Below are 15,715 nucleotides of genomic sequence, written 5' to 3'. Positions count from 1 at the left end.
TATCCATTGGCACTCTTTCTTGGCTAATCTCTTACTAAGATCCCCTCCTCTAGGACCCAGATCAACCAAATCAATGCCCTTTATCTGAAGCAGTCTAGAATTGCATTGATGGAATCTTTAAAAACTCTCCCTAGACATTTTAAGAGTGGTATCGTCAGTAGCTGTTCTAGCTTTCTCAATATCCAGGCAATGTTCCCGTACTCTAATTTTAAGTTCCCGGCTAGTCATGCCGATATAGATTTTTTTGCACGGGCATTGAGCATGGTATATCACTCCCTTCGTAGTACATGTTGTATGGGCCCTGATCTCAAATTTTCTGTTGTTGTCAAAATTACAAAAGAAGGAACCTTTTTTCATATTAGCACATCCTTTGCATAAACCACAGGGGAAAAAAACTTTACGTTCCATATGTTTTTTAATAATCTCCTTTCTTTTGGGATCATATGAGCTATGCGTGAGTAAATCACGCAAGTTGGGGGCCCTTTTGGCCACAAAAGAAAGGCATTCTGGTAAGATATTTTTAAGGGTTGTGTCTGTAAACAGGATCTGCCAGTGTTTTAAAATTATGTTTTTTAAGTCATACCATCCATTGCTATAATTTGTGATAAACCTTACCTGATTGTCTCCCATCTCAAGAGTGGGGGTAGGTTGGTTTTTGTGTAGCAATTGTTTCCTGGGGGTATTTTTGGCTCTTCTATATCCCTTGTCAATAACCCTTCTATTGTCCTGAAAAAGTTTTCTTAAAGCCCTTTATTGATCCTAAAACTCCTGATCTTCAGAGCAAATTCTCTTCACCCGCAGGAATTGACCTATGGGTATGCCGTTTGATTTGAGATGTGAAGAGGAGGCGTTTAATAATGAATTTGTTGCCGTGGGTTTTCAGAAAACTGTCGTGGACAAACAACCATTGGATTGTACTGAAATGGATAAATCCAAAAATTCGATTTTACGTCCAAATTTATATGACAATTTAATATTCTGGTTTTTGTTGTTCAATTTGTTCATTAGAAGCTCTAAATCATTAATTGGGCCCTCCCAGATAAACATAATATCGTCGATATAGCGAATCCAATAATGGATTCGCTCGATGCCCTGGATCTCATCCTCTTGAAAAATTGACCACTCCCAAGCCCCCATAAACAGGTTGGCATATGAGGGGGCACATGAGGCCCCCATCGCCGTACCCTGTAATTGTAGATACACTTTTCCATTGAAAGTGAAGGCATTGTGTGTAAGAACAAACTCTAGTAATGTCAACACCAGTTCCGACATGTCCCTGTCAATATTGCTGTGTGTCAGATATCTCTTTATTGCTCTTAATCCGTCAGCATGCCTGATGGATGAATACGGAGCCTCCACATCCGCGGTCACTAGGACCATATTTCATGTTAACTGCATATTTTTAAGGTGCCCCAGGGCCGCTGTGGTGTCCTTGATGTATGATGGCAACTGTATAACTAAAGGTTTGAGAAAAAACTCAATGACATCACAGATGATCTCACAAAGACCCTCATTGGCTGCTATAATTGGTCTACCGCAACCCGTCCCCACCTTTAGCACGGGTCTGATTAATCCGCGCATACGCCGCTACATTTCTTCTTCTGGGATTCCTGGGCATGCGCACTGCGCTTGTCAGACGCTCCCCAGGTCCCCCGCCTTCCAGCGTTGTTCTGTGCGGCTGTTCCAAACGCCGGCAAGGATACCTGTATATTCCGGCAACGCTGAAAGGCAGGGGACCTGGGGAGCGTCTGACAAGCGCAGTGCGCATGCCCAGGAATCCCAGCCCCACACTGTGCATAATGCATAACACAGTGCGGGGCGGGATTCAGTAACAGGGTGGCCGCACTGCCCGCACAGGCGCAGAACGGAACCCGGCACCAGCGCTAGGACGGCAAATGCTCTATGCGCCTGCGCAAGGCAGAAGAGCAGAGCGCAGGCGCAGGATTTCAGACAATAACAGCGCTGAGGGGGCGGCGAAAATCAACACAAAAGAGATGACTGACGGCGGTTGGGCGCTTCAAAGAGGAGGCTTCAGACCCGCCTCCAGGTACAAAGAGAGGTATTTGAGCTACTTTATAAATACCTTTATTGTGGGAATAACACCAACAAAAACTAAAAGAGTCACCTTGTTAGACTGCAGCATTACTGCAGAGGTGGCTCTTTTAGTTTATAACGGCTGGAGGGGGTGACAGTGTCCCTTTAACTATTTTGTGTGACAGAACTCACAGTCATATTGAAGAAATGTTACCATTATCATGAAGTACAATTTGTCACAAGAAAACAGTGTCAGAATCACTATGAATCATTGAAGTGTTCAAGAGTTATTATTTCATAAAATGTCGGTGCTCAGAATTTAAAAAAAAAAAAAAATATATATATATGGCCTGGTCAGGATGGTAAAAACAGGTTTTGAGTTGAAGGGGGTTAAATACTGACGAAATGCTGAACCTGTGAACGTGGCATCACACAGAGCTACTGGGTCCTAGCTCACCCAGATCAACTCTGCCACGGGCTTATCACTGAATTTTTTCCCTGTAACTGGGGCTCAGAGATGTTTCAGCTACAGTCGAAAAATATGTACAACAAACAAAAAAGAAGTATATGAGCTCTTGGTTACAAATTATGTTAAAAAAACCTCTCTTATCACATATGTATCTATCTTATAACTTATTTATCTATCACATATTTATCAGTCCATCATATTATCTCTCTGTCTGATACAGTAACTACAATAAAGATGTTACTTCCCTAATCCTGACATCTGGCATCATAGACTCTGTCTCCTATCTTTTACAGCGCGGCTGCTGAGGCGGGCTATGCAATGACCTCATTGCGCCGTTTGCTTTGGTTTGTTGACAGCTTGTAAACCGCAGGTCTACAGTGGTCTGTGGCTTACAAGATGGACAGTGATTGAGAAGGGTGTTTTGGCTCCTGGCTTAATTACAGGATTGAAATACAACACCCCTGCCAGAGCTGAGGAGACAGCCTGAGGACTGAGAGGAACATTGAGAATGCAGTCCCATGGCTCAGAGGAACGCTAAGGAGACAGGCCAAGGGTAGAGAGGAAAGCTGAGAAGACAGCCCAAGGATAGGAAGGAGCATTGAGGAGATGGTCTGAAGGCAGATAGGTGCGGTGAGGAGATGGTCTGATGGCAGAAATTAGTGCCAAGGAGATGACCTGAGGGCAAAGAGAAGCGCTGAGGAGGTGGCCTGAGGGCAGAGGGAAACACTAAGGAGACAGCCTGTGGATAGAAAACATCACTGAGAAGACAGCCTGAAAGCAGAGAGGAACGCTGTGAACACTGAAGAAAAGCCCTGCGGAAACAGCCTAATGACAGATATGAGTGCTGACAAGATGGTCCGAGACCAGAAAGGAGCACTAAGGAAACAGCCTAAAGACATAAGAACACCAATGACATATGCCAACACGCAAATTTCAGCTGCTGGCCTCTGATTGGCATTGATATTGCTGTGTAGAGAGCACATTCAAAGAAAGTGCTGCTATGCCTGAACAGTTCCAGTAACATCAATGGGTCTAAAGTGCCTGAGGGCCACATGAAGCTTGAGACCCCTGATCTAAACGTTATGTCTCAAGATATATGTTTTCCCCTATTATCTCTTCTAATTCTTTTCTAATTGTATTATTACATGGGATCTTTATTACATTTGGCCCATCTTTTCCCCCTTCAGGTCCCTACAATATCAGACTAACTCAGTTGAGATCTTCCAGAGAATTGTACTAATACACTCGTCAAATATGGATAGAAACAGGGACAAGATGATGGAGAGAATATTACACCTCACCCTAGAGATCCTCTTCCGGCTTACTGGAGAGGTGAGCGATTCTGATGACGTCACATTACATCATTCTTATCTATCGGAATAACAGACAAACCTGGAGAGGTGAGGACTTTGGAAATGTCTGTAGTGATATTTATTAATGTGTCTCTCCATAACTAGGATTACACAGTAGTGAAGAAGACCTCTAATGAGCGCTGTCAGGCCCCTGTGTCTGAGGGATGGGGAAGACCCCTGAGCCCTATCACGGGGCCTCCACCTCACCCCCTGATACATGAGGACATCAATGACCAGAATATCCTAGAACTCACCTACAAGATGATTGAGCTGCTGACTGGAGAGGTGACACTGCTGGGACATTATACAGTAACGCTATTAAGGGATCGGGGTGATGACGGTATCATTGTATGTGTTAGGTTCCTATAAGGTGTCAGGATGTCGCCATCTATTTCTCCATTGAGGAGTGGGTATATTTAGATGGACACAAAAAACTGTACAAGGACCTCATGCTGGAGATGTCCCAGCCCCTCACATCACCAGGTAAAAGTTCAAGACTAAATGTACACAGCGTATAATTATCTGTATGTAATGAATTCAGTCCCTGTATGTGTTCCCTCCAGTTCTATCCAGTAAGAGGACAACACCAGAGCGATGTCGCCATCTTCCACTTCCACCACAAGACTGTAAAGAAGAAGATCCCACTGATCCTCAGGATTATCAGGTAGATGGAGAGGTGTCATGATATCTCCCATATGATGGGTAGAAGGATGTGAAGGTCTTGTGCTATCGACCAGTATTATACACTGAGTTTCTTTGATTCACTAGTAGTGATGAGCCAGTGTGCTCGTTACCTGGGTTTCTCTGAGCATGCTCGGGTGGTCTCCGAGTATTTTGCCGTGCTTGGAGCTTTAATTTATGTTGACGCAGCTGCATGATTTGTGGCTGCTAGACAGCTTGAATACATGTGGGGATTGCCTGTTTGTTAAGCAACCCCAACATGTATTCAAGCTGTCTAGCAGCCGCAAATCATGCACCTGCGTCGACATAAAGTAAATCTCCGAGCACGGCGAAATACTCGGAGACCACCCGAGCATACTCGCTCATCACTATTCACCAGCCCTTTCCAAAGTTTATATTTTCCTATATAAAAATTAGACCCATGACCCTGGAGTGCAGCAGATAATTAACTGATTAGTTTTCCATTAATCCAGTTTGCTGTTACACCATGCTAATATGCAGGTCACAGTTTTGTAGAAGCTGAATCCATTATATCCATCCTCTCCATGTATCCATCCTTTCAGGTGGAACCTAGGACAGAACATAGGACATCTAGCTCGCTTTTTACTTGGTGGAAATGAGAGTATAAAGCTGATCATAGACATTTGATGTTGTCTGGATCTTGCTAAATTGCCAACAAAGATTTAGATTGCCTAAGTGCATGCCATGTTTTGTTGCACTATTATTTTGAGGGACGTTCAGTACTGCAGAACACCAAAGTCTTCTAACTATTGTTGCGTGCCAACCAGAAATTATGATGTATTTAAACTAGAGACTGTCAGCTATGTAGTTACTACTGCTGTTACTTCGGTTTTCGTCATGTTCATTTATGATCTTTATTGTTCTTCAAACAACTTCATCTGTCTATGACTTATTTGTTTTCAGGGTAAAGATCTGCCCCATATTAATACTACGGAGACATATGTGAGGGGTGATGAGCGGTGTAAAGAGGAGATTCATACAGATAACCGCACAGGTGAGCAGTAGCCACTAAACGCCAAGAGGTCACAGGTTCTCCTCAATCACTGGCCCATATAATTTGGTGTTAAATTTTTTAAGGTTTGCTCGTAGAAAGTATTGTGATGTGGAATTTAAAGGGAATCTGTCACCACACTTGACCTACCTAAACTATTAATATGGGCATTCCAGATGCCTTGTTGATGATAAATCATCTTTTATCACTTTATATAGATGAGCTCTTCCAGACTCTGGGGAGGATGTTGCCTGAAAGAAAACTCTGCGTCCAGATGTTATTTTAAATAAAAGGCAGTGTTACCAGTGTGAGACAAGTAACTAACACAGAATCAGAGAAAGTAAATTTGTCTGTTTGCAAACACATTTTTTGCATCTCTCTCAGCTCTGCTGTATTGCAACAATATTGCAATATTGAACCTGCAGATGTATGGGGTATAATCGCACCCAGCTCTGCAGTGAGATCAGGAGAGCAGCTATTTCACCTCACCATGGTACGCCCCTTCATGTAAAATAAGCTCTGGAGGCAGAGTTATCTTCCAGGCAGCATCCACCCCATAGCCTGGAAGAGGTCATTTATATAAAGTGATAAAACATGATTTATCCACAATAAGGCACCTGATAGTAGGCATACAGATAGGACTCTTTCCAGCAGTCTACATCCTGTGACGCCCCCTGACTAAGGTCACATGCCAAAACACGTGTTGAGATCTGACAGCAGTCCATCAGCAGGAGATGACCACAGGTATTAACACTGACTTTCTACTTTGCTGTTTTATTGTATGTGTAATGCACTCAGACTAGTTTGAAGACACATGCATATCAGGTTTTTAGGTTTAGGCCGGCGTCACACTGGCATATTGCATCCGATGCGAGATCATCGGATGCGATATGCTAATTACACTCGGCTCCTGCTCGCAGCAGAGCAGGAGCCCGAGTGTCATGCGTCTGTGCTCCGATTCTCTCGCACAGGGAGGATCGGAGCACAGCTGCGGAGGAGGCGGAGAAATGAATTTCTCCATCTCCTCCATTGCTGGGGTCCGCTTATAACGCACATCACTCGGATGATATCCAAGTGATTGTCTCACTCGCACCCATAGGCTTATATGGGTGCGAGTGAGCCGAGAGTTTTCCTCCGTCCGAGACAATCGCAGCAATAATTTACGGCAATAATTTACATAATTTACATTTCTGAATGCCACAGGAATAGCACCCCGTACGTGACCACCAGGTAGCTCTGTTTTCCCTGATTTGCTCTTCCTTAAATAAACTATGGAGATAACTCATATGGCAACATGCTTTTATATCCATATCAATCATTTTTAAAGCAAAACCAAGCCACATGACTTGGGGAAAAATGCCAAACCAGAATCTCTATTTGCAGAAACTTGTTTCAGTTGTTAACTCTCCTCAGTGCAAAGCAGCAGATCTGATGTGGATGTATGAGAGGCCTCTGACTGGATAGAGATTTTAATTTGGCCTTTATCCTAAGTCATGTGGCATGGCTCGTTATAGGATCGATATTGACTTTTAGAATAGCTACTTCCAATAGGTTGTACTAGAGGTCCTCTCTGTTGGAACAATTTGCATATTTCATTTCCCAGAGGAGCATTGCATGGCTTATATGTCTCTTTACTGTGGCATGTCAGGCATCTCACTCTCCACAAGAAGAGATGTTACCCGCTCCAGTCAGTTTTCTCATAGAGCTAAATCAGACCTCTTGTTTTGAACTAAGGAGGGACAACACCCCGAAACATGTCTGCAAATAGAGAATCTGATTTGGCTTTTATCTTCAGTAGCAAGGCTAGTTGAGGAGTCAATATTGACTTTTAGCACTGCTACTTTTAATAGGTGGAACTAGAGATCAAGACCTCTTTCTCTCTGAAGATGCAATGTGCACAGTACAAACTGTAGATATTTTTATGCTATAACATATTTAGTAATACATTTGAATGAATATATTTTCAAAGAAGTGCTTTTGAAAAAAATGTATTTCTTTTTTTCAGATTTTAAAGCGGATGATCATGATATCACATCAGATATATATGAAGGACATGCTATTATATCAGATATACCCTCAGTCCTTCACACTAAAGATTTATCATTTGATCCTTTGAAACAGGTTCTATCTACTGATTCTTCACAGGCTGATAAGCAAAATAAATATGACAAAAGAGATGGTGGACATCAAAGAACACACATGAAAAAGAAGACAATTTCATGTTCAGTATGTGGGAAATATTTTCCATACAAATCAGCTCTTGCTAGACATCAGAGAACTCACACAGGGGAGAAGCCATTTTCATGTTCAGAATGTGGGAAACGTTTTACACAGAAATCACATCTTGTTGCACATCATAGAGTTCACACTGGGGAGAAGCCATTTTCATGTTCAGAATGTGGGAATTGTTGTTATACTAAATCTGATCTTGTTAAACATCAGAGAATTCATACAGGGGAGAAGCCGTTTTCATGTTCAGAATGTGGGAATTGTTGTTCTACAAAATCTGTTCTTGTTAAACATCTTAGAATTCACACAGGGGAGAAGCCATTTTCATGTTCAGAATGTGGGAATTGTTTTTATACAAATTCTGATCTTGTTAAACACCAGAGAATTCACACAGGGGAAAAGCCATTTTTTTGTCTTGAGTGTGGGAAATGTTTTACAGATAAATCAGTTCTTGTTAGACATCAGAAAATTCACACTGGGAAGAAGCCATTTTTCTGTTCAAATTGTGGGAAATGTTTTAATCGGAAAATAAGTCTTGTTAGACATGAGAGAACTCACACAGCAAAGTAGCTATTATTTTTCTTTCTTTTTTTTGTTCATTAATAACTTGTACGAGAAAAAATACAAGGTATAATAAAGTCACATGTCTACAGGCGAAAGGATACACAATTAAAAATTCTAAATGCTTATTAAAAAATATATACATTAAGAATTGTAACCATTTGTTGTGCAAAATATGGAAAATGTTTTTCAAATACATTAAGTTTAGTTAAAAGTCACACAGCCTTGTTCAGAATGTGGAGAAAGTTTTACCTACAAATGTAACGCCCTATTCCCAGCAGATGGCTGTGTCATTCAGCCATTAGCTGCCTTCAACATCAGTGAATGCCTCTACCTGCCGCTATCTTAAATACTGCTGTGAAACTCTGGGAGCGGCATTTAACATGCACAAACCGGTTGTGCCATTCCACATGCCCATCCCCCCTCCCTTGTCCTGGAATCAATGGGTTACTACAGAGTGCTGTTGAAACACCGGAATTGTCGTTTTTCGTTCACCACAACTAGGCAGCAAAATTCAATAAGAAGCACTCAAATATTTTATCTATTCCAAAATGGTATCAATAAAATAATCAGCTTGGCTACAAAAAAAGAGGCCCTCCCAATCAACAGAAAAATAAAGTTACGGACTTCAGAAAATGGCAACATGAACAAGATTTTTTTTACCCGTAAAATAATATAAAACTAAACCAGTTTGGTATTGATGTAATTGTACTGATGAAGAATCATGATACCAGATCATATTTACTGCAGAATGATCACAGTTCAGCTCGGTGGTTAGCACTGTTTCTTTGCAGCGATGGGATCATGTGTTCAAATCCCACCAGGGACAATATCTGCCAGGTCATTCTATGTGATCCACGTGTTTGCGTGGGTTTTCTCCACATTCCAAAGACATACTGATATGGAATGTACAGTTTGCCAGAACACATTGACTGGCCTGCAGAGATGTGGCGCAACATTCTATGGACGGATGAGGCACAGACAATTGTGAAACAACCCATAAACACCGAATTCAAGCCACAGTACACAGTGAAGACTGTAAAACATGGAGGTGCAAGGATAATGATTTGGGGATGTTTCTTATACAATGGAGTTGGGCCCATTCATTGTATACCAGGCACCGTGGACCAGTTTGAATATATCAAAACACTGGAATAGGTCATGTTGCTTTATGCTGAGGAAGAAATGACCTTGAAATTGTTGTTTCAGCAGGACAATGACTCCGAAACACACCAACAAGTGGGCAATATCCTGGTTCATTCCAGACCAATATGATTGATGTTATGAAATGGCCAGCACAGACTTCAATCCATCTTAAGAATTTGTGGAGGGACATCAAAAATACTGTTTTTGATACACAACCTGTTTTTGATACAATTGTGGCACGGGCTGGCCATGACCTGCAGGATGGGGCTGTGCATAGATGAGATGTGAGCTGCTGTAAGATAGTTGTATATAGAGGAGTTATTTACAGCAGGATAAGGCTGTGCATAGATGTGAGGAGTAAGGTGCTGTAAGGTGAAGTTGTGCATAGATGAGAGGAGTGAGGTCATACAGGATAGAGCTGTGAAAGGAGTGAGATGCTGCAGGAGGGAGCTGTGCATAAATGAGAGGAGTGAGGTTGTGCCGTATTGAGTGAGGGGCAGTGCAGATGAGTTTAGCTGTGTCACCTCACAATCTCAACAGCTTAACTCTCTTAAAAAACAGAAAGTTTGAGCTAGGATTGAGTTGGTATACATGCAATACATAAACATTTCACATTGGCCACAAAACATACAAAACCTACAAGAAACAAAATGAGCAAAAAACCCTGCTGTAACTAAATAAGTAAAAAGCAAAAGTGCATTTAAATAAAACCGAGTTCTTAGTAATACTGGTTTGATAAAAAAAAAAAAAGCTTAAAAGCCATCCCACCTCGGCATCGTGCAGGGTTTTTGCTCATTTTGTTTCTTTAGGTTGTGTAAGCTTTTCTCTATTAGCATGGTAACCTCTGCTGTACTTCCCCTTCCCCACATTGTCTGTCCAGAGATGAGTCACACTTTATCTGTTGTGCTTAGGGCAACTTGAAATCTTTTTGCAGTGAGCATACAACAAGCTCTGCTCTCACTGCAGAACGACTACAAGACACTGTGAGCACAGCAGACACACAGGTCCTTCTCAAAAAATTTGCATATAGTGTTAAATTTCATTATTTACCATAATGTAATGATTACAATTAAACTTTCATATATTATAGATTCATTCTCCACCAACTGAAATTTGTCAGGTCTTTTATTGTTTTAATACTGATGATTTTGGCATACAACTCCTGAAAACCCAAAAAACCTGTCTCAATAAATTAGCATATTTCACCCGTCCAATCAAATAAAAGTGTTTTTTAATAACAAACAAAAAAAAACATCAAATAATAATGTTCAGTTATGCACTCAATACTTGGTCGGGAATCCTTTGGCAGAAATGACTGCTTCAATGCGGCGTGGCATGGAGGCAATCAGCCTGTGACACTGCTGAGATGTTATGGAGGCCCAGGATGCTTCAATAGCGGCCTTAAGCTCATCCAGAGTGTTGGGTCTTGCGTCTCTCAACTTTCTCTTCACAATATCCCACAGATTCTCTATGGGGTTCAGGTCAGGAGAGTTGGCAGGCCAATTGAGCACAGTAATACCATGGTCAGTAAACCATTTACCAGTGGTTTTGGCACTGTGAGCAGGTGCCAGGTCGTGCTGAAAAATGAAATCTTCATCTCCATAAAGCATTTCAGCCGATGGAAGCATGAAGTGCTCCAAAATCTCCTGATAGCTAGCTGCATTGACCCTGCCCTTGATGAAACACAGTGGACCAACACCAGCAGCTGACATGGCACCCCACACCATCACTGACTGTGGGTACTTGACACTGGACTTCAGGCATTTTGGCATTTCCTTCTCCCCAGTCTTCCTCCAGACTCTGGCACCTTGATTTCCGAATGACATGCAAAATTTGCTTTCATCAGAAAAAAGTACTTGGGACCACTTAGCAACAGTCCAGTGCTGCTTCTCTGTAGCCCAGGTCAGGCGCTTCTGCCGCTGTTTATGGTTCAAAAGTGGCTTTACCTGGGGAATGCGGCACCTGTAGCCCATTTCCTGCACACGCCTGTGCACGGTGGCTCTGGATGTTTCCACACCAGACTCAGTCCACTGCTTCCTCAGGTTCCCCAAGGTCTGGAATCGGTCCTTCTCCACAATCTTCCTCAGGGCCCGGTCACCTCTTCTCGTTGTACAGCGTTTTCTGCCACATTGTTTCCTTCCAACAGACTTACCATTGAGGTGCCTTGATACAGCACTCTGGGAACAGCCTATTTGTTGAGAAATTTCTTTCTGGGTCTTACCCTCTTGCTTGAGGGTGTCAATGATGGCCTTCTTGACATCTGTCAGGTCGCTAGTCTTACCCATGATGGGGGTTTTGAGTAATGAACCAGGCAGGGAGTTTTTAAAAGCCTCAGGTATCTTTTGCATGTGTTTAGAGTTAATTAGTTGATTCAGAAGATTAGGGTAATAGGTCGTTTAGAGAACCTTTTCTTGATATGCTAATTTATTGAGACAGGTTTTTTGGGTTTTCAGGAGTTGTATGCCAAAATCATCAGTATTAAAACAATAAAAGACCTGACAAATTTCAGTTGGTGGAGAATGAATCTATAATATATGAAAGTTTAATTGTAATCATTACATTATGGTAAATAATGAAATTTAACACTATATGCTAATTTTTTGAGAAGGACCTGTATGTGTGACCCTTCTCTGGACAGGCAGTGATGGGGAAGGTGCAGCACAACAGACATTGCTAGGAGAGGAGAGCTAGAAGGGTTTGAAATGTGGCACAGCTAAACTCAGCAGCACTTTGGTCAACGTTTGGTCAGCATCATACAGGTAGAAGAAGTACACGCCCTCAGTGAAAAATACCTAATAACATACACTAAAACTTAACTGTTAACTCATTAGATGCCAAATACTTTGATTGCTAATATCTTTGCAACAGAGATATGAAATGAAAAAGTCCAAAAACATTTTATTCCGCTCTGCAGCCACTATTACATTGAGTATCCAATGCAACAAGAGGAATTTGGTGAAATGTTCTCTTTAATACTAATTAAGTATAATAAATTTCCAGGATTGAAGTTGTTTTGGTGCCTTCTTTTTTATTTAGGTCATTATACTTACGTTGGAATGGCCATAGTAATCTTGATGAAGAGGCTGGATTTCTTTTTACTATTAATAAAAGTGCAATTCAATTGATTAATGCTATTCACGACACATTACACATATGGCTGATTCATCAAATAATGATTATTATGCGCTCATAGCACACCTGCATTTCTGTTGCATAGCAGTGATCTGATGATCGCTGCTATGTAGCAGAGGCGATTGAGTTGTGCCAGCTTCTAGCCTTCTATGGAGGCTATTGAAGCATGGCAAAAGTAAAAAAAAAAAAGTTGAAAAAATTTGAAAAAATAAAAAAAATATAAAAGTTTAAATCACCCCCCTTTCGCCCCATTCAAAATAAATCAATAAAAAAAAAATAAAACCTACACATATATGGTATCGCCGTGTTCAGAATTGCCCGCTCTATCAATAAAAAAAAGCATTAACCTGATCGAAAATTCGAAACGCCAGAATTACGTTTTTTTGGTCGCTGCGACATTGCATTAAAATGCAATAACGGGCGTTCAAAAGAACCTATCTGCACCAAAATGGTATAATTAAAAACGCCAGCTCAGCATGCAAAAAATAAGCCCTCAACCAACCCCAGATCATGAAAAATGGAGACGCTATGGGTATCGGAAAATGACGCAATTTTTTATTTTTTATTTTTTTTTAGCAAAGTTTGGAATTTTTTTTCACCACCTAGATAAAAAAGTAACCTACACATGTTAGGTGTCTATGAACTCATAATGACCTGGAGAATCATAATGGCAGGTCAGTTTTAGCATTTAGTGAACCTAGCAAAAAAGCCAAACAAAAAACGTGTGGGATTGCACTTTTTTGGCAATTTCACGGCAAATGGAATTTTTTTCCCACTTTTTTCTAGTACCCGACATGCTAAAACCAACGATGTCGTTCAAAAGTACAGCTTGTTTCGCAGAAAATAAGCCCTCCCATGGCCATATTGATGGAAAAATAAAAAAGTTATGGCTCTGGGAAGGAGGGGAGCGAAAAACGAACACGGAAAAACGGAAAATCCCAAGGTCATGAAGGGGTTAAACATCCTCTTTGGGACAAGCAAAACAACAAGTTATTCCACTCCCTTATGAAAATGCCAAGATTTAAATCTTCAGCTTCTATTTTTTAGTCACTGTAAATCAGACCTGGGCAAAGTGTGGCCCGCGGGTCACATGCGGCCCTCTGGCTGTCTCAGTCCGGCCCACAGACCGAGACAGCCGAGGGACTGGAAACCAGAGGTCTATGGGCCACACCATGCCCGCTCGCTGTCTCCGGGATCTGCTCTGATCTCTTTGGTGGAGGGGGCCTCCGGCCACTTTCTCCACCGATCAGCGTGAGAAACAGCTGACGTGATGACATCATTTCATCACGTCAGCTGTGTACTGTGGAGAGTCAGCGTACCCAAGGCAGGGAGAGAAGCAGAGCGCCAGGGAACGGGACCTGGGTGAATATGTGCTGTTCTTTTTTTTTCATGTGTATGGGATGTTTGGCTGGGTATGGGGATGTCATGCTGCACATGGGGAGGCTTTGGGCGTGTCATGCTTCACATGGAGAGGCTATGGGGGTGTCATATTGCGCATGAGGGGTCTATGGGGGCATCATTCTGCACATGGGGAGGCTATGGGGGTGTCATGCAGCATATGAGGAGGCTATGGGGGTGTCATGCTGCACATGGGGAGGCTATGGAGGTGACTTGCAGCATATGGGGAGGCTATGGGGGTGTCATCAGCAATTCTGAATCGGAGAGGAGGCCACCAAAGGAGCACTGCTAGGTAAGGAAAACCTTTTTTTTTGTAAAGTCGGGCATATTATACCAGTATGGGGCTGCATTTTTACCACTATGTGATGCATTATGCTCCTGCATTATACTATGGGGCTGCATTATACTCGTATGCGGCTGCATTATACTGCTATGGGGGTAGATTATACTGCTATGGGGCGCATTATACTGCTAAGGGGCGCATTATACTGCTATGGGGCTGCATTACACTGCTATGGGGTGCATTATACTGCTATATATCACTATGTGGTACATTATACTATTATGGATGACTATGGGGCAGTAAGGAGAGACATGAGGCAGAATGGTAGGACACATGGGGTCCAGAATGTGAGATATTATTACTGTAGGGGCTAATTAAAGGATATTATTTTTGAGGATACTGTTTTCAGTGTGGGGGAGGAGCGGTCCTGTTACTGTGCAAGGTGACACGGTCACTTTTATTTCTTCACCTGGCGTAGTGTAGAGGTTGGGGAAAAATTGGGGAATGTGCTCTAGATAACTGTTATTTTCTGCAGAGACAAATCCTGGCTGGAAGAAGTGATGGTGGTGTGCGCTGGATGAAGATGAAAAGCAAAGATGAAGGACTTCAACTAGAGATGTCACCGATGAGTCAGTGTGTTACCTGTACACTGACACTATACACTGTACACTGTATACAGAGCTCCTGTGTATAATGTCATCGGTGATCACTGTATTACCTGTACACTATACACTATATACAGGGCCCCTGTATATAATGTCTCTGGTGATCACTGTATATTACCTGTACACGGACACTATACGAAGTACAGATCTCCTGTGTATAATGGCACTTATGGTGATCTCAGTATTGTTTTTTTTTTATTAATGATCAGTATTGCAGTATTTGGTCACTGTGGTGGTAATATGTGATCTGGTCATGGTGTGGTGGTATTTGTTCCTTGTATGTAGTATTAATCGGTCACTATGTGGTGGTAATTTGTGGTCTGGTCATGGTGTGATGGTTTTTGCTCTTTGTATATGCTATTATTTGATCACTATATGGTGGTAATATGTGATTTGGTTATGGTGCAGCAGTATTTGTTCCTTGTTTGTGATATTATTGTCATTTTAAAAATTGAAAAATAAAAATATACTGAAATTGTATTGGATATTTTAACAAATGTTTAATTAGTTACAGTAGAGTAGAGCCCGGCCAAAAGAGTCTACGTTGTCACGGTGGCGGATTAAAAAATCTTTTGGCCAAAACAAAAGCTGCTGGCTATGTATGTGGTAATGGGAACTGTAAATGTGTGATTGGTGAGGATGGTGCAGAAGTGGAGTTTTTCCAAGAGAGGGTGGTGGGACTGTGGACGGTTCGAGGGGTGTAGTCCCAAAATTCCTAGTGGCATCCCTGTATACCACACACACTATCAGTAG

At 41.9% G+C, this 15,715-nt stretch overlaps 1 protein-coding gene across 1 annotated transcript in view; it reads left to right on the top strand.

The window, feature by feature from the left end:
- LOC143767323 (uncharacterized) overlaps nucleotides 1-15,715 on the top strand; it is an 85,311-nt gene that overhangs the window by 20,629 nt on the left and 48,967 nt on the right. The window contains 6 exon segments of the mRNA XM_077255564.1: nucleotides 3,691-3,835; nucleotides 3,961-4,140; nucleotides 4,215-4,338; nucleotides 4,419-4,519; nucleotides 5,461-5,551; nucleotides 7,554-8,343. Of these exon segments, the coding sequence (XP_077111679.1) occupies nucleotides 3,691-3,835; nucleotides 3,961-4,140; nucleotides 4,215-4,338; nucleotides 4,419-4,519; nucleotides 5,461-5,551; nucleotides 7,554-8,343 (1,431 nt within the window).

The sequence above is a fragment of the Ranitomeya variabilis genome, chromosome 4 (genome assembly GCF_051348905.1).
Source record: "Ranitomeya variabilis isolate aRanVar5 chromosome 4, aRanVar5.hap1, whole genome shotgun sequence".
NCBI lineage: Eukaryota > Metazoa > Chordata > Amphibia > Anura > Dendrobatidae > Ranitomeya > Ranitomeya variabilis.
The sequence above is the reverse complement of the archived record's forward strand: the minus strand, read 5'-3'. Positions and strand labels throughout refer to the sequence as shown.